General features: G+C 41.5%; 1 protein-coding gene across 1 annotated transcript in view; it reads left to right on the top strand.

The window, feature by feature from the left end:
- The first annotated feature begins 1093 nt into the window (after positions 1-1093).
- Positions 1094-24018, top strand: part of kirrel3a (kirre like nephrin family adhesion molecule 3a) — a 275985-nt gene continuing 253060 nt past the window's right edge. Inside the window, exon 1 of the mRNA XM_021617614.3 lies at positions 1094-1638. Coding sequence (XP_021473289.3) covers positions 1593-1638 — 46 coding nt within the window. The 5' untranslated portion in view covers positions 1094-1592. The remainder of the gene's footprint in view (positions 1639-24018) is intronic.

The raw sequence follows: 24018 nt of genomic DNA, 5'->3' as shown, positions 1-24018 counted from the left end.
TGATGTTTATGTGTAATATTGGGATGCAAACTTAAAATTGAATACATTTCAACTCTATATCTGACATGGTACAGGTATCTTCTTTTTGTTAAGCCCATAACCATTTGTGAGGTGTATAATTTGGTTTCAAAGTAGATTTGTATAAGACTAGCAAGAAGTACTCTGTGTGACCCTGATTTAGCCCACTGCAGTACGTTGATATTGTGATGTTCGTGTGATGCTATTGTTCTTCAGTCAGCTGAACATTTTTCTATTTACATTTGAAGGGTTATGCCATTACAGGTAGTTATGTTGGGTCAGAAATGGCCTTAAAAATATGACATGATACCGCTACAATGCTATGCCCAATTATTTATTTTTGCAGAGTAAAACTGCTAATACATGTCAGCGTTCTACTTGTTTAGATGTTTTCTCTCGCTGCTTGTGTCAAAACAAACAGCCCAAGTGATCAGGGAATAGCTTAGGGCTCCTCTCCTTTGATGTTTCAAAGCTAGCTTGTTAAAATGCAGGCACAACTAAAAGGCACTTATTTTTAGGTGAACACACATAGTGCATGTTGCTGACTCTCTCTCTCTCTCTCTCTGCATTCATATCAGTCTCTTAAGGAAGACACACTGTGTTCAACTGTACCTTGCAGGGGTTTGAGCTTTGTGAAGCTAGCTAGTGTGTTTCTGTATTCCGAGGGCATATACAATCAACAAAGAAGATGTTATTTTATGTTCTATCCTACAAATATATATTAGCCATTGTGAAGACTTGGGAACAGTCGAGATATGTTACTATTATTTTGTGCTTAGGATCCCTGACTGTATCTTTAATATATTGACTTGTCTTAACAATTATACTATTATTGTAAATGTTATTGCTTAACAAAGACAATCTCATAGAGGGATTTTTTGATGCCCTTTTTATATTATACAGTAGAGCCACTATACCATTGCCTCATGATATTGTTTCTTCCTAGCCTGCTCATCCCCAGAGTTTTTCACTTCAGGAAAAGCAGCAATGGGGCTGAGCTAGACTGACTGGCAGGGAGGAAGGCTGGGAAGCAGGCAGAGAGAGGGAGGAGCAAAATATCTTAAGCACTCTCTCCACTTACTGTGTGTGTCTGCTCTACCCAGCGAGCAACAACGCAAGTGTGTGAGAGAGAGAGAATGACAGAGGGGAGATAGCATGGGAAACAGAATGGTAGAGCAAGACACTGATTCACCGAGAATGTAAAAGGCAAAAAGAGAGAGAGAGAGACACAGAGAGAGACACAGAGGGAGTGAAACTGTGCGTAAAGCTGGAATGAAGCTGTGCCACAGGCAGCAGAGAAGACGAAGACTTGATCACTGGCAAACAGGAGACGATAGATAGAAAAAGAGAGGAGAGAAGACGCACACACTCTCACACTTTCACCCTGACTGAGAGAGCAGCAGCTGAAGGAGGGAGCTACAGCACCAGCATCTCACACAGACATTCACGCAACTCCACAGTCTCTGAATCAAGTAAACCTCTGCTGCTAACTTTGTCTCGGTGTCAGCAGCATCTCACAGACAGACGGCAGGCACACAGGAGCAGACTTCTCCCCCTGTTACGTCTCTTCAACGATGATGATCCCTTTGGTGGTCCTGCTCTCTTGGATGACTGCAGCTGGTAAGTGAAAAGTGCTATCTCTTTCTCTTTCTGTATCTCTCTCTGTCATTCGCTCTATTTCCGTCTTTCTCTCTTTCCCTTCTGTGGCTCTGACTGATCTGTATAGAAGTGTTTTCTCTCTTCATCTCTCACTCTTTCCCCCTCTGTCTCTACGTTCTGTGGCTCTGACTGATCCGTATAGAAGTGTTTTCTCTCTTCTCTCTCCATCTCTCACTCTTTCCCCCTCTGTCTCTACGTTCTGTGGCTCTGACTGATCCGTATAGAAGTGTTTTCTCTCTTCTCTCTTCATCTCTCACTCTTTCCCCTTCTGTCTCTACGTTCTGTGGCTCTGACTGATCTGTATAGATGGGGAAAGCTGTGTAATTGATATTATGTCTGTGATGGTCTGCTTTACTGTCAGCAGAGTTTGGCTGCAGTTTGATGTGCCTTTACTGTAGCTCCTTCACAGTAGCGCTGAGTGATACTTAAATTCTCTACTGTGGGACTGTGGTGTAATGTCAGAGAGCTAGCTATAAGTCGCTTCAATGATTGATAGTGATGTCAGTGGTTTTGTATCGATATTGATTCTTTTCTGTCCTTTAAAACTGTGAAATGTCCCGACTTCATATATTGCTGCATCTCACGTCTTGCAAGAAGGGATTTCTTCTTAGTTTGAATGAACAGGTGTGCTTGTGCTTGAGTTGAAATCATGCTTGAGGAGTTGAATTTGTACTTGTCTGCCATTACATTGATCTAAACATCGCGTCGCTCATCAATGTGTCAGAGAAACACTTTGCAGAAAGCAAAAAGACAAAGCCTTTTTTCTCCTTGAACCCAGACTGGATGTTGGCTGTTGCACTCTGAGAGACACGGGAATGTCTGCACTTTGAATATGAAGTAACATTAGTTATCTCAAAAACTCTTGATGTTTCATGGATAGTTGTGTGACAGTAAGACATTTTTAACATTGTCATTTTTGTTGTTTCTCAAATATTTAGAAAATCCATTATTCACTCTACAATGCTGTCACACAGGTGCATGCAATACATTTGTGTGTGTGTGTGTGTGTGTGTGTGTGTGTTTTTACATACACATTATTTGTTTTACAATAATTCCCAAGCTGTGGCTTGTGACAGTAAATGAGTGTTAGAAACAGCTGATTTTAAAATACGTCCCTCCATTTCGATACATTCCCCCTCCCCTGAAATATCTTCCTCTTCTCTATTCCTGATATACTCGCCAAGATTCGCCCAATTCCTCTGTTGCACCGTTGAACACCTATTCCACTTGCTCAGCCATACATCTCTGCTAGTCTAAATGGTAATTCCACAAATGTTATTGCTGGACCTAATGTTAAGGTTGGGAGTACAGAACCAGTCATGTATGATTGAACAAATACTCCGCTTTTCGCCTTGGACATACAGAGTGTGCGGCACACCACTAATTTGATCTGACACTAGTAATAAAGCTTTTAATACTGCTGTCAGCAGCACTCTTTCAGGGATTGTGCATCAAACCTCAAGAGGGTGTCAGCTTTATTGCTTCGTTTTATGAGTATATGAGCATGTGTGCCAGTGTCGGAAGCTAACAGAGGATTTTTCCCCCCCTTCTCCCCTCAGTAAATTGTAAGTTGGAGAGGTGGGGGGCATTTGCTATGGTTCCCAAATGGCTGCTTCACTCTCTAAGCTATGGTTTATTGCCCACTCGCTGTTGTGCAGACAGGGGGCTTTTGCAGCAGAACACAGCAATTTCCTCCTCCTCGCTCTCTGCACTCCGACTAAGTATTATAGAGTACAGGTGCTATGAATCAACAGTTAATATTGTACTTTAATTGGGGAATGTGCTCAGTGAAACCTTTATTGAACACTTCAAAACGAAAGACATCTGATACCTAACAAGAGGCCTGCCTATAGTTCAATATCTCTTCTCCTCTACAAGCATCTCTCCTCCGAACTGCAAGCTGTCAGAGCTTGGACAACTTTAAGCCCCTAACAACCAACATATATACTGTCAATTAGTCTGGCAGTCACTGCTGGAACCTGCATCCCCATGTTAAGGCTTCTAACCAGTAAGGCTGGTTATCACAGCCCACGTAAAGGGATCGGTAAATGCTCGCAGGTGAGCTCGAACCAACCCCCAATCTCTTTTCTCAGGCGTCTGGGGGATCAAGTGCTCTTCCTCGCCGTCGCTTCTCTCTTTTGATACACTGATTGAGCGGTGTAGTTTGCATCCCTTGTTGTCAACAGAATCAGAGTGGTTGTCGAATAGAGAGGAGGGAAGTGGATGGGGGGAGGGTGAAGCCTGCTATCTGACACCACTTTTGGAGATGGCAGTCTTCCTCCAACCTTCTTATCGCTGCCATAGGCTGGCAGTTGTCAATACTTCGGCAGTTCGACAGGGAGTTATTGTTCAGAGCGGAGCTGGCTTGTCTCTGCTTCGAGAGGGAGTTGTTGTTCAGAGCAGAGCTGGCTTGTCTCTGCTATGAGAGGATGGGTTGGAGAGAGAAAAGGCAGAGTGAACACGGTACCTAAATGTTTTAGCCCATGCTGTTACACAACATGTGAAGGGAAATGTTGGAGCTGAGACTATTGCCCAGTCCAGAACTATTGCCCACCCCTAGTACCTAATCCCTATCCCCTACCCCCTTGGCACTTCATGTAAATCTGATATAAATGGATAGGTATTAGCAATATATATCTGCCCTCCAATACGCTAGGTGGAGTGTTTCTTATGCCTATCCAATCTTTTCAGAAATTAATTTAGGAGCTAGGGTAAGTGTTTCTGTGCAGGGCCTATGGAACTGAGCTAGACTCATTCTCTGGCTTAGAATAAATACTCATCAAGAGGCGGTGCTCCTAGTGGCCGGGTTTTTTTTATGCAGAAAAACTGAAATCTGTTCTTACCTCATTTCTACCAGCATGTCACTTGTGCTGCTAGAGGGAAAAAACTCTAGATCACCTTTACTCGACACACAGAGAAGGATACCATGCTGACCCTCCATTTGGTCAATCTGACCATAACGCTATCTTCCTGATTCTTGCTTACAAACTCAAACAGGAAGAATCAGTGAAGCAATCAATAGTGAATAGATGAAGCGGATGCTAAGCTACAGGACTGTTTCGCTAGCACAGACTGGAATATGTTCTGGGATTCATCCGATAGCATTGAGGAGTTTACCACATCAGTCACTGCTTCATTATTAAATACATTGACAACTTTGTCCCCACAGTGACAGCTCAGTTCCATAGGCCCTGCACAGAAACACTTACCAAATACAGATTTTTCTATTCTATTTATCCAATGTGTTTTTGTTTTTGTTGCACTGCTTTGATTTGCTTTATCTTGGCCAGGTCGCAGTTGTAAATGAGAACTTCTTCTCAACTGGCCTACCTGGTTAAATAAAGGTGAAATCATTTTTTTTATCCCAACCAGAAGCCATGGATTACAGGCAACATCCGCACTGAGATAAAGGCTAGAGCTGCCATTTTTAAGGAGCGGGACATTAATCCGGACACTTACAAGAAATCCCACTACCCCCTCTGACAAACTATCAAACAAGAAAAGCCCAATATAGGACTAAGATCAAATCCTACTACACCAGCTCTGACGCTCGTCAGATGTAGCAGGGCTTGCGAACTAGAAAATAAAAGACTCTAGGAGCTCAGATGCAAAAATGTAATTACCAACGTTTCGACAGCCAAGTTGTCTTCATCAGAGTTTGCAAACTATCACGGATAACAAACGGAGACCCAGCCGAGAGTTACCCAGTGACACGAGCCTACTTGATGAGCTAAATGACTTCCATGCTTACTTCAAGGCAAGCAACACTGAACCATGTGTGAGAGCCCCAGCTGTTCAAGAGCACACTCTCCGTAGCCGATGCAGGTAAGACCTTTAAACAGATTAACATTCACAAGGCCACAGGGCCAGCCGGATTACTAGGATGCGTACTCAGAGCAAACGCTGACCAGCTGGCAAGTGTCTTTTAGTGATATTTTCAACCTCTCCCTGACCCAGTCTGTAATACGTACATGTTTCATGCAGACCACCATAGTCCCTGTACTCAAGGTAATCTGTCTAAATGACAACTGCCCCTTAGCACTCACATCTGTAGCCATGAAATGCTTTGAAAGGATGGTCATGGCTCACATCAACACCATCATCCCAGAAACCCTGGACCCACTCCAACTCGCATACTACCCAAACAGATCCACAGATGATGCGATCTCTATTGCACTCCACACTGCCCTTTCCTACCTGGACAAAAGGAACACCTACAAAAGGAACACCTACGTCAGTCCCCTGGACTGAACACCTACCTCTGCAACCTTCCTCTGCAACTGGATCCGGGTTGCCCCCAGGTGGTGAGGGTAGGACGTTGGAGCTAGGAACATAAGCATTTCACTACACCTACAATAACATATGCAACCAATAACATTTGATTTGCTTTAGATTTTTTAGACAACATCTGCCACGCTGACCCTCAACACCGGGTACCCCGTTTATATAGCCAAGCTATCATTGCTCTTTGTGTATTTATTCCTCATGTTACTATTTTTCTTATATTATATATATATTTGATGGATGTTCAAGGATGTTCATTAGGCTCCAATTAATTTCACCTGTGAATGGCATAAGACAGGCTATTTGGTTCAGCCGTTGATCAGTTAGATTTCAACTTTTATTCACACACTCAAAAAGAGAGCCAGAAGTTTGTTGAATAGGCAATGTGTTATAACTATGCTTTCAACCATCTAAAAGCACATCCAAATTCATATGGAAAAATGATGTCTGATGTTTGGCTTAGTCATGTAAATGTGTTGTCAGTACGCTTTCAACCTTTTAAAAGCAGTTCAAATGGGAATAAAATGTCAGATATTTTTTATCTATACAAAAACTTAATGTGTTCTCACTGTGCTTGACCTGGATCGCAGTTGAGATTACATTGAAAGTACTGTACACACTGTAGTGCAAGTGATCAATGCTGTTCAAGATTCTGCACAGATTATTATTGTACTTGTGAAGATCTCCAGAGACCTGCGACCTTTGCATGCCATGTTGAACATGCACATTTTATATTTCCACAAGACAACATTTATAGTTACATTAACCTCAATATGTGGCCATGGATGTGTTACTCATTTTAAGGTTGAATAAATCCTGTTACATTGGTATGTAAGATATCCTTAACTTTACGCTATTTACTGTATTACAAAAGTATTATTGAATTGTGTTTGGTTGACAACACAACCAAATATCAACATTTTAAGGGCATGAGCTTTCTCAAACTTCAAGTCTCTTGACTGTCCATGTACTCATGATTATTAATGTGGTTGTTTTAATTTGCTTATTTTTGTTGTTGTTGCTGTACAGAGCATCGAGATGTCTTCATGCTATAAAAGTTGAAAAAAGTGTTATTATTATTAGTTTTATTTGAGCCATTGACTTAATCCTATACCTTAACATTTATTTTTGGATTAGTTGGAGAAGTGAATCCAACATTTTTGTCCGACCGGCTCGATCCTGTTTTATGTAGCATAATTTGAAATTGTGTTTTTACATTGGATAAAAGTAGATAATTATATATCATAAACTACAGTTGAGGAACAATGGGAAAGTAATTCTGCTTTGAACGTTGATGAAATTGTAAACTCACTTTTGAGAAAATGGCCCTTGAATAATTTTGGTACCTACTGGAGAGCTCTTTGTTGTCTACACCCATTCGGAATTGTTCACACCCTCTTAAGCTTTAGCCCCACCTATCTCTTTAAGGATTCACATGTGAGGCTATGTACTAAACAACCAAAGGTTTTAGGACTGAAGGCTGGTTTTATACTATGGGTGTGTTAGTAAATTTAATCTGGAGTACAAGAGTGTACAAGAGAGTACAAGAGATTGTCCGTTCATAAAATCAGAGCGTTTCGCTTTCGGAGTGTTCAGAGCGCACACTGGTCGCTCTGGCCGAGGAGTAGGGTTCCAAGCGTTCTGACCTAACAACAGCAGTAAAGCATCCAAGCTAACTGGCTAACGTTGGCTAGCTTGCGCGCTACTTCCAGACACAAATGAGAAAACAGCTCACTGACCCTTTTACTTGCCCTAGCAGAGTTGGTTAGGCTGTTTTATGTTATCCAGAGCATTGGTGAATACAACTGTGCTGCTGGCAACAATTTAATTAGGATTTTTTGGCAACGTTTACGCTTTTATTTAGACATGTAGCTAGCTAGCTAACTAAACAATAACCATAATCTCAACTCATAATGTTACTACCCAGCATTCATCTGCAGGTCGTATACATGGGTGGAACTCTTACCCGTCGTATACATGGGTGGACTCTTCTCCATCTCTGTCACGGATGTCATGGTTACCCTTTGTTTGAATATGTAATCCTGTGACAGGTATTTTATACCACAGTGTCTTCTCTTTTTGACAAACGCCAGACTTTTCTCAATCTCCTTAGCTATCATACTCTAATTCCACTGATTTCAAAACTCGGTCCTCCAGAAAGTGGAAAGCAACACTTATGCATTTATACTACGTGATATCTTTCAAAAAGTGCGTTAGAAAAAGTTACCTACACAAAATGACTAGCTCATGTTATAGACAGAAGCGCGCTACATGGCAGACCAATCCAAACTCATCTCTCAGCATGTCCAGCCAACTCATTATCTCAGCCAATCATGACTAGCGGGAAGGTTGCTGATTTTTTCCTTGGCTAAACCAACTAGGCTCCTAATTAAATAATTGTATTCATATTTACAGATGGCATACGAGTTTGTTATTAAGGTACATGAAAGTTCACATGTTCAAGACAGCATTTCTACCAAAAAAAAATCCAGTTTGTCTACAAATTAGTAAGTGATATTAGAGGTCGACCGATTATGATTTTTCAACACCGATACCGATTATTGGTGGACCAAAAAAGCCGATACCAATTAATCGGCCAATTTTTATATATGTGTGTATATATATACGTATATTTGTAATAATGACAATTAAGACAATTAAGACAATACTGAATGAACACTTATTTTAACTTAATATAATACATAAATAATGAAACATGTTCAATTTGATATAAATAATGCAAAAACAGTGTTGGAGAAGAAAGTAAAAGTGCAATACATGCCATGTAAATAAGCTAACGTTTAAGTTCCTTGCTCAGTGTCACGATCGTTATAAGGAGTGGACCAACATGCAGCGTGGTATGTTTCCATCCTTTATTTTGGAAGAGAAACTTGAAGCTCAAAGTAGTGCTCGCAGGCAACTATACCTAGACAAGTTCCCACAAAGCACAATGGGGAAATGCCAACGATAAACAGCTGCCTCTGATTGGGAACCATACCAGGCCAAAATATATATGTATTCACCTAGATAACCCACACTTAGTCACACCCCAACCTAACAAACATAGAGAATAAAAACCTCTCTATGGTCATGGCGTGACACTCAGAACATGAGAACATATGAAAGCTAGTGGTTCCTTTTGAGTCTTAAATATTCCCAGTTAAAAAGTTTTAGGTTGTAGTTACTATAGAAATATATAAGACAATTTCTCTCTATACCATTTCATATACATTTGACTATTGGATTTTCTTATAGGCACTATAGTATTGCCAGCCTAATCTTGGGAGTTGATAAAGTCATAAACAGTGCTGTGCTTCAAGCATTGCGAAGAGCTGCTGGTAAACGCAGGAAAGTGCTGTTTGAATGAATGCTTACGTGCCTGCTGCTGCCTACCACCGCTCAGACAGACTGTTCTGTCAAATATCAAATTATAGACTTAATTATAATATAGTAAACACACAGAAATACGAGCCTTAGGTCATTAATATAGTCAAATCCGGAAACTATCATTTCGAAAACAAACGTTTCTTCTTTCAGTGAAATACCATTACGTATTTTATCGAACTGTGGCAACACCAAGTCTAAAAATTGCTGTTATGTCATAATTATGTAAAATTCTGGCAAAATAGTTTGCAATGAGCCAGGCGGCCCAAACTGTTGCATATACCCTGACTCTGCGTGCAATGAACACAAGAGAAGTGACACAATATCCCTAGTTAATATTGCCTGCTAACATTAATTTCTTTTAACTAAAAAATATGCAGGTTTAAAAAAAATATTCTTCTGTGTATTGATTTTAAGAAAAGCATTGATGTTTATGGTCAGGTACATTCATTCAACGATTGTGCTTTTGTTAAATCATCACCCGTTCGGCTATGTAGGCTGTGACTCGATGATAAATTAACAGTCACCGCATTGATTATATGTAGCGCAGGACAAGCTAGTTAACCTAGTAATATCATCAACCATGTGTAGTTAACTAGGGATTATGTGAAAATTGATTGTTTTTTTATAAGATAAGTTTAATGCTAGCTAGCAACTTACCTTGGCTTCTTGCTGCACTCGCGTAACAGGTGGTCAATCTGCCACGCAATTTCCTCGTGGAATGCAATGTAATCGGCCATAATCCGCGTCCAAAAATGCAGATTACCGATTGTTATGATAACTTGAAATCGGCCCTAATTAATCGGTCATGCCGATTTATTCGGTCGACCTCTAATTGATATGTTGGATTCATCTCCATCTCAACCAAGAATCTAAGTTAAAGATTAAGACTAAATCAAATCAAAATGTATTTAAAGTGCTTTTAATGTTTGAATTTATTTTGGCCTATTCTTTAAATTCCATTTTTGGTTAAGAAGGAGATGTGTATCTAACATATTAATTATCAATTTGAACTCAACCAAAGCTTGAAACCCATTGTCTGTTTTTAGTTTAACCCTGGGTTGACTTGAAACAATAGCTGTTGATGACTTTGCAAATGCTATTTTAGCCTAAATGGTCTCACTGATGATATACAGTATTATCAGGACTCAGAATAAGACCCAGATGCAGACAGTTCGAATCACAGATGTTTATTGACAAAACAGGGGGCAGGCAAATGACAGGTCAAGGGTAGGCAGAGGTCAGTAATCCAGGGCAGAGGCAGTAAGGTACAGAACGGCAGTTAGGCTCAGTGTCAGGGCATGCAGAATGGTCCAAACTGGAAAAACTAGAAAACAGGGACTTGAGCAAACAGGAGTACGGGAAAAAACACGCTGATAGGCTTGACGAGACAAGACATACTGGCAACAGACAAACAGAAAACACAGGTATAACACAGGTACAGGGGATAATGGGGAAAATGGGAGACACCTGGAGGGGGGTGGAGATAAGCACAGGACAGGTGAAGCAGATCAGGGTGTGACATAGTACACTTATTGTAGTAACCTGGTATATTTATGTTTACCATTAGATGGCAGTATTGACTCAAGATGGGGGGTTTGCTTTCCGCTATCCGTAGCCGTTTCCTATGTCTGCCTATATAACTGTGATTTAAGAAAGCTTCAGGTAGCTTAAGCCAGGTGCATTAGATAATGTTATTCTAAGTTATAATAATTAAATACTAAACCGCACTTACGTGTCATGAGTCATCAATCTAAGAAGCCTCTAACGATTCTACACTTATAAAGTATGGTTTCGTTTCATTTGCTCTGTTAAACCTACCCGTTGGAATGACTTCGATAGCAACAGTGAATCTATTTAGTTATTAAAAGATCTCTCAACAATCATTCTGACGATAGCACTTTGGTAATAGTCATTGACACATATCAAAAGCTAAGCAGGGTTAAAATCCTGTATGGGAGACCAAATGGATAGCCGCAGATAGGTCAAATCTCCAGTACGATGTGCAGATAGGTCAAATCTCCAATACGATGTGCAGATAGGTCAAATCTCCAGTACGATGTGCAGATAGGTCAAATCTCCAATACGATGTGCAGATAGGTCAAATCTCCAATACGATGTGCAGATAGGTCAAATCTCCAATACGATGTGCAGATAGGTCAAATCTCCAGTACGATGTGCAGATAGGTCAAATCTCCAGTACGATGTGCAGATAGGTCAAATCTCCAATACGATGTGCAGATAGGTCAAATCTCCAATACGATGTGCAGATAGGTCAAATCTCCAATACGATGTGCAGATAGGTCAAATCTCCAATACGATGTGCAGATAGGTCAAATCTCCAATACGATGTGCAGATAGGTCAAATCTCCAGTACGATGTGCAGATAGGTCAAATCTCCAGTACGATGTGCTGCTCAGCCTGTTTTAGATAGTGGATATACGTAACATTGAAGATCTGACGTTGTTTCAAAGTTACAAATTCAACATATTTTAAACAGATTTTGCCAATGTTGTAAATTGCTTACCATGAAAACATAATCCTGTGGTTGAAATGTACCCTGTTGAGGTATTTTTTTCAAATCCAATGTATTTTCGACATAAGTTCCACGTCACAGTCAACATTGAAATAACATTCATTCAACCAGTTTGTGCTCAGTGGGCAATCAACATTAAAATAATTAACACTACTAACTGAGAAAGGTTTGAGTGAGATTAGTGGATGATTGAAAATTAACTCAATAATAAAATACAAGGAAATAATTACATTTACAATAATAAGCACGCATTTTCTACACTTAATTTAAAGACAGCTTGGGAATCAAATGTGTCAAACTTGGAGAACAAACAGATATAAGGTTATTTTGGAGATGTTCTGTCTTCAAACAGTGAAGAGGGCAATAAGAGGGCTGTGTCCCTTGGCGGTGGTATTGGTCTCCTAAATTAGGGAGCTGTACAGTCATCCTAACAGCTGTTGTATTCTGTGCACTGCATAGTGACAGACTGGTGGCAGCAGTGGGCAAAGGACCCCAATTTGACCTAGATAGTCTGTGTGTATTGATATGGTTCCTTAAAAAAATATATTTTTTGATGTAGTTCTGTCCTTGAGCTGTTCATGTCTATTAATGTTCTGTTTTGTGTGAACCCCAGGAAGAGTAGCTGCTGCTTTTGCAAAAGCTAATGTGAATCCAAATAAAATACCAAAATATCAAATCCAGGGTCGTGTTCAGAGGGAAAAACTAAAGGGATCACATTTTGGCTAGTCACGCTGTCAATGGAATGCTGGTGAGAAAAGTCCTCCCTGTGTTCAGTAGGGAGAACATGTTTTGATACAGAGTGAAACAGGAACACATACGATCTTAACTTTTCCAGTATTAAACATTCATTTTGCTTTTCTGTTTGCTACGGAGTGCCTTACTGAACATGACCCAGGCCATGAGTTTATGTGAAGGAGCATATACTGCTCAATCGGATATTATATAAAGAGCTATTTACATTAGGCATACATGCAATGTCAGAGAAAGAGAGAGAGAGAGAGATTAAACATAATGAGTTATATAGAGTTAGACAGTATGTTATATTTTGGAAGCCTAACGTTATCCCCTCAAACATGCAATATGTCAGAATTACATTTACCTGCAATAACTCCTTTTCACAGGACGTCTCGCATATATTTGAAGCCTATTTATAGAACACAAGTGACTGTTGGTATTAGAGGTTAAGTGTGTTGATTATACAGTCATTCTACACTCCTCCACCTCTCCTTATACATATTCGTATAAATTCTTCTATCTTGGAGCTCCTTGCAGTGGCACTTGTTCCCTTTACGGTAGGGGCAGTGCTGAGCACTGAGCAGCATCTCTCTCTCAACCCCACTCCACCCCCGCTAACGTTCTCCATACTCAACTCTCCTGTGATTCCGCCACTCAACGATTACCACTGCTGACAGTCACACAGAGATCACAGTCCCCCTGTACTCTGAACGGAAGGGGTGGTGATGCCCTCGAACACAACTCTGAAAGAGCAATTAAGTAGCAATGCCATGTCTGGCTCATGCTGCCTCCAGGAACTTTTCTCACTATAATACGAACTAGCAGAAAATGTACTATTTTACATGGCACACTGTCAAGTGGAAAGTAATCACAATACCTTTTTCTTATGATGAGTCAGAGGCACTTAAACAGTTTGAGTAAGGAAGCCACGTGGGAAGATGTTCACCTGTAGGGTTGCGCAGTTGACCATCAGAGAGCCAGAGCCAATATAAAATCATTATCCTAGATAGACTGGCGGTTTAGGAGATGACCTTACAAGTCACAATCTGGAACCGGTGAGCGCACTATGACGCAACACCCTCTCACTCTTCTAGCTATAGCCTGTGGCTTTGGATGAGTTCCCTAAGGGAATGACCACAGTTTCACCTCATCCTAACAACACAGGGAAGTCCTATTGACTTTCCCAATGGCTCGTGGTTGCGCTTGTTATGCTTCATTCATCTTCAAGGACAGCCCCGAGGTGACCACGGCTTGATCTGGTCAAAGACCCACTCACCACTATGCAGTCTGGCAGTGTCTGCATTAACCTAGGCAGACTGCAGTGATTGTAGTGGCCTCACTATACTTGAGCAAACGTATGAAAGAAAATACACTGCTTCTAGATGTTTTGGCAACTGGCAAGATATGGTGCCACAGCCCCTTACTGCCTTCAGAATTGACAACACAGCAGTTAATGGAATATATATTTAGAAGTATTGTCATGCTATTCAAAGCTGCCTGTCAGTATGCTCTGTAGTTATTTTTTGTTGTTGTCCTTGATTTACATATTATAGATGCAACCTGCCTACACATAGTTTGAAGTACAATACCAACATAGCTACTGTAGTAAGTTAAAGCTGTGTGCTAGAAAACATTGGTTGAACATTAGTGGAATAGGCATTGTGGTGCTCGTGAATTTCCATTATTTTCCGGCTTCAGACCAATGCCTCTTCTCACTTAAAGCATACTTTTTTAAATGTTTTATTTAGGTTTGTGGCTTGTTACGCAGGCAATATGTGCTTACAGAACATTGGGCAGCACCATCACATTACTGGCAATCTATGACACCAATGCGTAGAGCGATACACAGCCAGATAGAGACACTTGGTGAATAGCCTGTGCCTTGGACAGTACCGGTACCTTGGACAGTACCTTTTCAGCACCTTGGACAACACCTGTACCTTGAACAGGGTCCGATCAGGACATTGTACAACAACTGTACGTTGGACATTACCCATTCAGCACCATGGACAACATATGTACCTTGGATAGTACCTTTTCACCACCATGGACAGCACATGTACCTTAAACTGTACACTTTCAGCACCTTGGACATCACCCTGACATCTCACTCTGTGACACCAATACATAGATAGAGACAGCCAAATAAAATGCTGACCTGATCAGTTCACACACATATTTACAAACTAGGATTTGTTTTCTATTAACATTTTTAAATATTGATTGATGAAATGAATTGAAAACAACAGGCCTTCTTCATTTTTGAATTGAGCATTTCCATTTGCTTCCTGAATCGACTGCACTGAGATGGAATTTGACCCCATAGCACCACGAGAAACACCCATGCACACTCACTCACTCACTCACTCACTCACTCACTCACTCACTCACTCACTCACTCACTCACTCACTCACTCACTCACTCACTCACTCACTCACTCACTCACTCACTGACTGACTGACTGACTGACTGACTCTTCTTTATAACATGCATATATAGGAACACAGTGATGGACCAGAGCATAAATAAGTTAACAGCGAATGAAAATAGGATAATGGAAGTGTAGTACAGCTCTGTGCAGTGAGTTCCACACTGCTCCCAATAGCACACTGCACTACTCCGAACGCATTTTTTCTCTGATAACTGACGGATTAATGGACTCCAACCTGATGCCTAATGCACAGGAAACAATCACCAGAGACCCCACTCCCTCTCCCCCTTTTGAGCCGCCCGACACAGATTGCTTCTGAAATGGCACAGAATGGCCTCGCCATAACTCACTCATCAACTCCAGGTCCCCAGAGAGAGAAAATAACCCGGAATTGCCACTAATCACTCCAATGATCAATAGCGATTGATACCTAGACTGGGTTGGTCGATTCATGGATATCCATTTGACAAAAATGATGGTTAGGGCAGAAGGGGAAATGGAGCGAAAAATAAGCTTATGCATACAATTTGGTTTATTTTTCTAGTTTATCATCTCTCATTACAGTTGCACATTTACCACTGTTTGTCAATCTCTAGCGGTTATTGTAAATCAAGCAAAAGGATGTGCATTGTATGTTCATGTGTGGGTGCTTACTGTAGCTAGCTACACATCCATAGACATACAGTTATTTGTATCCTCCACTACACAAAGAGCAGGTAAATAGTTAACTAGCTATGTTACTTCAGCTGTATTGCAAGGCAAACTTATCCAATTGTACATTCAAATTCATTTTCCTGTCATAACCCTAGCTAGCTAGCTGGGTAATGTTAGCTAATCAGCTAACTTGCTAAATAGCAATTTTCGTAAATGAACTTCATCACAAAAAAATATGCACAAAATTTGTCTCTACATTAACTTACATATTCCTCTCAATTGTAAATGTTTTGCTTGACTCGTTATGATGTTATAACTACTTACATTTGGTTCCATCTTAATGTTGTGTCAGCCATCTTCACCCAGGGATGAGAGGCTCGCGTCAAATTCGTAATTGGAACCACTTGATATGATTGGTCATATAAAATCCTTGGGAACCAAATGCATAACGAGTGCTCTAACTCCCCCTTGTGGTGGTCTGGAGCAATGAAGCCTTGATGCTGGGTACCTCTAATTCCCGCGGTGCAAGCTCGCAACTTTTAATGGAGGAACCACTGTACCTCAGAGTACATCTGTGCATTACATGTGATTGCACGCCATGCAGGTTTGATTTTGTGCCTTGATTTTGTCTCCCGCAATCATTTCAACACACATTCTTCCACTGCCGAAGCAATTTGCGGAAACATCAACATAATTTTTCCTATTCTATTGCCGCTATGAATCAAGCGCCTGTCGCCACAGATCTACTGCGGCATTGTACACTGTTGTTGCATTGCCTTTTCCAGGCAGCGTTTGAAAAATGCTGGAGTAAACAAGCCAGTGAAGGTATTGACAGAGCTGTTAAGTCCTGCACGGATCCACAGAATGAAATATGCGTTTTGTGTTGCAGGACAGGAGGCACTTTGAAGAATTGAGCTGTTGATCTGATAAGGAAAGCAGGGTCGTTCCATGTAATTTTAGCAAGCCATGACACCCACCATCTCCAGAATATTCTGAAATCCTGTCTGTAGCAATAAGCATTCCGGAAACATTATTTTGTTGGAATATATTTTGATTTCTGAACAAATAAGCTTATTGATGGCACCCAAATTAGCTATTTTAAATTAAAGGATTGATATAATATTCAATAATTATAGTACCTAACATCCGATTTTGAGCAAACTTTTTTCTAATTAAGGGTAAGACATGAGGAATCCAAGGAAGTGGTCAAAAGCAACCCACGCTTCGGTTTGTTAACCTGGCCACTGTTTCAAATGCTAACTTTAAAAAATTTGCATTTGAAACAGTGGACAGGTAAACAAAAGTATGGGTTGCTGTCATACCTGGTCCAAGACTGCTTAAGGAGGGTGGGGGGATTTTTTAAAAAATCACCTAATAGAAGAAATAGCACCATTTAGTGTTCAGAAGCTGGTAATATCAGGATGTAGGATGGAACATAAACCCAACAACTTCAATGACAAATTTCCCTAAACAGGGGAAAAAACTCACTGAGAATACATTGCATAGGATGAAGAAACAATACTCCGACCTGCAGTTCCATACTACTTGTCAGACACATAGGATGAAGAAAAAACACTCTGACCTGCAAATCCATACTGCTTGTCAGACACATAGGATGAAGAAACAATACTCCGACCTGCAAATCCATACTGCTTGTCAGACACATAGGATGAAGAAAAAACACTCTGACCTGCAGTTCCATACTGCTTGTCAGACACATAGGATGAAGAAACAATACTCCGACCTGCAAATCCATACTGCTTGTCAGACATAGAACTGATACTATATACTCATTGTTGGGGTGGGATTGGCGTGGGGTGTTGGAGGTCCGTGGATGTTCCTCATGTCTTACTGATTGCTTGAATGTTTTTGGTGTCCAAATCAGATGTTGGGTACAGAACTGATCGAATATTATATAAATAATCCCATAAATTAAAAATGGCAATCAATTAGCTTAATTTGTCAGAGATCAATTTCAACAAAATTACGTTGCAGGAATGCTAATCTTATCCATTGCTAACAACAGAAATTATTTCTAAACAATCTGAGATGGGGCGTGTCGAAATCCTCTTTCTTGTGCTTTTTGAGCTTGAATGACCCGGTGTCTGCCGGAATTTTCTGGCACAGCCCCTACTTCACCTGGACAGACTTGACTAAGTCTTTCTGTGTCTCTCTACTCTCTCGCTATGTTTTTTGTGTCTCTCTCTCTTTCTCTACCTCACTCTCTCTCGTTCTCTACTTTCTCTCTCTCTCTACTCTCTCTACTCTCTCTCCCTGTATTTATCCCCCACACACACACTCTTGTAAATGTGGGGAGACCATCTGATTGCGTGACACACACTAGCTGATGTTGAGATGTGAGATGTGTGCGTGTGCAAGTGTGTGTGTCTGTGTGTGTGTGTGTGGGGGGGGGGGATCAGGCTACGCAACACCAATTACAACCATGCGCCTCGTTTTTGCAATATAAATGTAAATCAGCCTTTTAACTCATACACAGGGTCTCTGAGAAGTGGAGGGATGGGGATGGGGGGACCGAGTGAAGCGCCTCACCTTCAGATAATGTGTATTTCCCTGCCATTACCATGCATCCCTCACACAGGCACGCTGCCATGTACATAGCATCTATAGCAATGCTAGGTTAGCTAGCATCCTTTTGTACACTTGTTTTCTGCTTTGTTGTTGGTTCGTCAATGGCTAGCTAGCTAGCTAACTGGTTAGAGGAGTGACCAGTCTTCTTATCCTGAAGAGTCTCAGTGGAGGGGCTTTTCTTATCATTAGAGCTTGGTGTTTGTCTGTGATCTAACGCCTGTGAGGCACCAGAGACCCATCTGAGCCACGCTTGATTAATCTGGCCTCGTTATTTCGCATGGTAAACTGGGGGCTTGGGGAGGGGTGGGGAGGTGGTGTGGGGTTTTGATGCCATGTTTTTGATGGGGTGCACAAGCAATCACCATGGGAGCTTATAATAATTGTTCTTGGTATGCTTTCTTTGAACTCCGCTCACTTGAACCTCTGCTGAAGCTGGAAGACTGTTTTCAGCTTAAGGTCTTTCTAATAGAGGGCCTCTAATAACGGCCCTTTCAAAGGAGAAGTTTGTTCCTGAACTATTTTTGACTTCAGAAACACTGCGGCAGCTCTCCGTCAAGTTTCAAGATTGATTGGTGCCAACAGTGACTTGTATAGATAGTAGACGTTAGTAATTTAACCGCATAGATTATGAGTATCCTGTTCATAAAATGTATATTTTGATACCAGGTTGCCTTGGCTTATGGTTGAGCTTTGTCAAATTGAGCTTTATATCTAACCCCTTTCATAATCTTGAAAAAGTCAATGGGCTAAATGCACGCCTTCCCAAATCTATTGGATTCAAAATGGAAAGTTGATTTATGTTTCATGGATAAAGCTCGCACTCCTAATGAGCAGAGTGAATTAGCATTGAGCGAGGGAGGTAATTTTGGCACGCATGCTTGGCGAATCCGCCACAGTTGTGGCTTTAATTCACAGATGACATCCGTCAAAAATCTCCCAGCTGTACTGGACTCATCCGTTAGGCACTCCTGCTTGGCTTCTGCCCAGAGCTAAACTCTGCACTATCAGCTCACCGACACTTGTCTGCCAAGCAAAGCATTGGGAACAACTCAGAATAAGCTCTCGCTCGCAACCCAAGGACCTCTGTTTTGAAAATGAATGGTCGAGAGTCCTTCCATCAATGTTGGTGAAGTGAAGATGGAGCAGAAGGCAGGGGGGCCTTTGGAGTGGAATGTAGTTTATTGTAGCCTTATCTAAAGTGATAATGGCACCACACAGAGTCTGGTAATAAGTGATGAGTGGGAGGTAACCTTATAAAAGGCCTAATGTCAGATCAGATAGCTGCCAGAGTGGGCCAAGGAGTGTACACTCAATATTTCTCCCAGGCTACCCAGGGAGAAAACATTGGAGCGGAGCGTAGCGGCAGGGTGGATGAGCAGGGGGCTTTTAAGGGGGTGGGGTTGTCTGTCTGTTTTTTCAAATTATGCTGTCTGTCTGCCTGTCAGTAAAGGAGAGATGCTTGGTTGAGGATGGTTCAGAGGGACAGGTGAGGTGGCTCAACCGAAAATGAACAGGGATCTCCGAGTGAGCCGATGGCAGCTAGGGCCAGACCGCTCTCCTCTTTATTTTCCCATTTCAGACGCAGAGCACTTTGTCAGTCTGAAGAGTTGGGGAGCAGTCAAGTGTTCAGGCTGGATAAGTGTGGGCAGCAGACGATAGCTTTTCAGAGAGATTAAGATGATACTCAGGCATCCAGAAAAGCCTATGGCTCTGTTTTGTACTTTCATTGCTATGAGACCCCTCTCTCTCTCTCTAAAACACAACACATCCTAATTCAATACTGATTCAATTCCCTCTCCCTGCATATTTAATTCAATTCAAATTCCAGGTTAGTCTTTGAATTCAGAGAGAACTCAATCAATGTCAATTCCAATGTTAGGTCAATTCCAGTAATTAAATTCCAAATTCAGTATTATACCCAATTTCCCAAATTCAGGCCGATTATGTCAGCCTAGCTATCCAATAAATATACAGTGCCTTGCGAAAGTATTCGGCCCCCTTGAACTTTGCGACCTTTTGCCACATTTCAGGCTTCAAACATAAAGATATAAAACTGTATTTTTTTTGTGAATAATCAACAACAAGTGGGACACAATCATTAAGTGGAACAACATTTATTGGATATTTCAAACTTTTTTAACAAATCAAAAACTGAAAAATTGGGCGTGCAAAATTATTCAGCCCCTTTACTTTCAGTGCAGCAAACTCTCTCCAGAAGTTCAGTGAGGATCTCTGAATGATCCAATGTTGACCTAAATGACTAATGATGATAAATACAATCCACCTGTGTGTAATCAAGTCTAAATGCACCTGCACTGTGATAGTCTCAGAGGTCCGTTAAAAGCGCAGAGAGCATCATGAAGAAAAAGGAACACACCAGGCAGGTCCGAGATACTGTTGTGAAGAAGTTTAAAGCCGGATTTGGATACAAAAAGATTTCCCAAGCTTTAAACATCCCAAGGAGCACTGTGCAAGCGATAATATTGAAATGGAAGGAGTATCAGACCACTGCAAATCTACCAAGACCTGGCCGTCCCTCTACATTTTCAGCTCATACAAGGAGAAGACTGATCAGAGATGCAGCCAAGAGGCCCATGATCACTCTGGATGAACTGCAGAGATCTACAGCTGAGGTGGGAGACTCTGTCCATAGGACAACAATCAGTCATATATTGCACAAATCTGGCCTTTATGGAAGAGTGGCAAGAAGAAAGCCATTTCTTAAAGATATCCATAAAAAGTGTCGTTTAAAGTTTGCCACAAGCCACCTGGGAGACACACCAAACATGTGGAAGAAGGTGCTCTGGTCAGATGAAACCAAAATTGAACTTTTTGGCAACAATGCAAAACGTTATGTTTGGCGTAAAAGCAACACAGCTGAACACACCATCCCCACTGTCAAACATGGTGGTGGCAGCATCATGGTTTGGGCCTGCTTTTCTTCAGCAGGGACAGGGAAGATGGTTACAATTGATGGGAAGATGGATGGAGCCAAATACAGGACCATTCTGGAAGAAAACCTGATGGAGTCTGCAAAAGACTTGAGACTGGGACGGAGATTTGTCTTCCAACAAGACAATGATCCAAAACATAAAGCAAAATCTAGAATGGAATGGTTCAAAAATAAACATATCCAGGTGTTAGAATGGCCAAGTCAAAGTCCAGACCTGAATCCAATCGAGAATCTGTGGAAAGAACTGAAAACTGCTGTTCACAAATGCTCTCCATCCAACCTCACTGAGCTCGAGCTGTTTTGCAAGGAGGAATCGCAGCAAAAGGTGGCGCTACAAAGTATTAACTTAAGGGGGCTGAATAATTTTGCACGCCCAATTTTTCAGTTTTTGATTTGTTAAAAAAGTTTGAAATATCCAATAAATGTCGTTCCACTTCATGATTGTGTCCCACTTGTTGTTGATTCTTCACAAAAAAATACAGTTTTATATCTTTATGTTTGAAGCCTGAAATGTGGCAAAAGGTCGCAAAGTTCAAGGTGGCCGAATACTTTCGCAAGGCACTGTATACATTGAAGTTGACATGATTTAAAACAAATTCTGCAGCAAATGTTTTACACTAAGTGCATACATTCCATTAACTGGGAAATGTGCAAATATGCCATTCCAATTAATTTCTAAAGATTAAATGTTTTTACAATTCCAATTAAATTCTAAAGATGAAATGTTTTCAAACAGTCTAGTTGCAATCCAATTCCAATTCTATAACTTGAAGATTGACCCCAACTTTGAGAGGCGCTACAGGAAATATATGTAGATGTCGAGACTCTAAACAGGACTTCTCAAACCTCTCTCTTCTCACAACACAAAGTCCATGTGGGAAGGAAGCAAAACCCTTATAAAAGTTGAATACAGTATGAGAAACTCTGTATCCCTGGTCGACAGTTTCCATATTCTCTGAAATGTACATTAGTACTTTCTCTTTCTCTCTTTTTTCAGCGTTTTTGTCATTATCTCTCTTTTAGTCCTTTTCTCCGGACTCCCGGTGCGACTCGGCTGATGAATTGTCACCTCAGTGGAAGTTCAACAGTGTTCCCACTACATTTTAACATCTGCATACATATTCAAGAGGACTTCACCGTATATATATCCTGCAGGTTTTCCACTTCCCCAGAGCTGTCCTAGACTAGATCTCATTTGCTCCCCTCAGCAATATCATAGCAGCTTATATCATTTACAGGATATTAAAAAACGCCGCAAGCGAATATTCCTTTTGGAGCTTTTGGGGTATTAACCGAGACATGTGGCAGATATACTGTATATCCTCTATTGTGTCGTTTGTAGGCATACTGCTTCATGTGTAATTTACATCGCTACATTCCTTTTTCTCTCCCACTCAATCTCTGCTACTGGTCAATGCATTCCGCTTTGAGGCAACTTTGAACTTGCTACAGTATCCACCCCTGCTGTTTGCGAATTATGTGTCTCCTGCGTGAGGTCTCGTCTTAGTTTCATTCAACGGTCGTGGACCAGCAAGCCGGGGATGACACTGGCCATCTCTGCCAGGTGGCCAGTGTCCTGTCTTTCTGGGCCCGTGGGGTTCCTCCACCACCTGGTACTAATGATCCCAGCCCAAAGCAGCAGGACTGGTTAGTCAGGGAGGGAGTTCACAGCGGAAAGTGTAGGAAGTGGGGAGGAGGGGTTCTGGCTGGCTGAGAAGTACAGTGCTGGTGACGAAATGGAAGTGGCTGACTGCTGTGCACAACAAGGCCTAATGGAAATCACAAGAACATTTTCAAAACCAGGGAACTGGATAGAGAGAGAGAGAGAGAGAGAGAGAGAGAGAGATTAAGATCACTTTATTGGTCAATTGCAACCGAAGTTTGACTTCGGCTTTTAACCCATTCCCTTCAAAAGACACATATACATACAGGGTTTTGAGCATGCGGGGGGAAATTGCTGTGGGGGGTTAAGTGTCTTGCTCAATTGCACAACAGCAGGCAATGGCATCTAGGATTTGATACTAGCAACCCTACGGTTGCCAACTCACTTCCCGACAGATTTTTCCCTTTGCACCCAGGATTCAAACTGGCAACCCTCCAGTTGCTGGATCACCTCTCTAACCGCTAAGCTACCTGCTACCCCGGGTTGCCAGTGAGAGTTTAATTTTGGTTGAGTAAGGCCTCTGGCAAACTATTCCTTTGTTCCCAGTGAAGTTTTCTTCTTATTAGCCTGTCGAATGGAACATGGGGGAGTAAATACAAGACCCCTTAGAATTCCTCTGTCGTCTTAATTGTGTGAGTGTCCAGAGGCTTGTACCGCATTGGAAGTTATAGCAAAACCTGCAGTCAAGGTCTTTTACTAAGGTTTTTCCCGTTCGACCTGGGATTCAAGCTGGCAACCCTCTGAGTTGTGACTGAAATATATGTTTCTCAGTGCCTCTCCCATTATGGAGGACATGGTGGAGAAGATAGACATTCAGGTTTGTTTGAGTGTGGTAGTGGGACTTCGGGGAAACCAACAATAAAAATGCTGCACTGCGAAGGTGCCACATCGAGTTTGTCATTTGGAGTGCCGACTTCGAGAGAAGGGTTACTGAAGGAGCACAGACGGGGGGCTGGAAGTCTCTCGGGGCAAGGGAAGTCTGTCACTCTGATAAACTCATACGCAAGCAAGGCAACCTGGGAAATGGAACCACTGAATATGTCTTCTTTGAAACTCTGTTTGAGTGAGTGGGACATTAAGAAAACCTAAAGAGATGAAATGGTCGTAAACC

This window comes from Oncorhynchus mykiss, chromosome 10 (genome assembly GCF_057628025.1).
Source record: "Oncorhynchus mykiss isolate SJ-2025 chromosome 10, ASM5762802v1, whole genome shotgun sequence".
NCBI classification, from domain to species: domain Eukaryota; kingdom Metazoa; phylum Chordata; class Actinopteri; order Salmoniformes; family Salmonidae; genus Oncorhynchus; species Oncorhynchus mykiss.
Note: the sequence above shows the minus strand (reverse complement) of the source record. Positions and strands in the feature narration are given on the sequence as shown.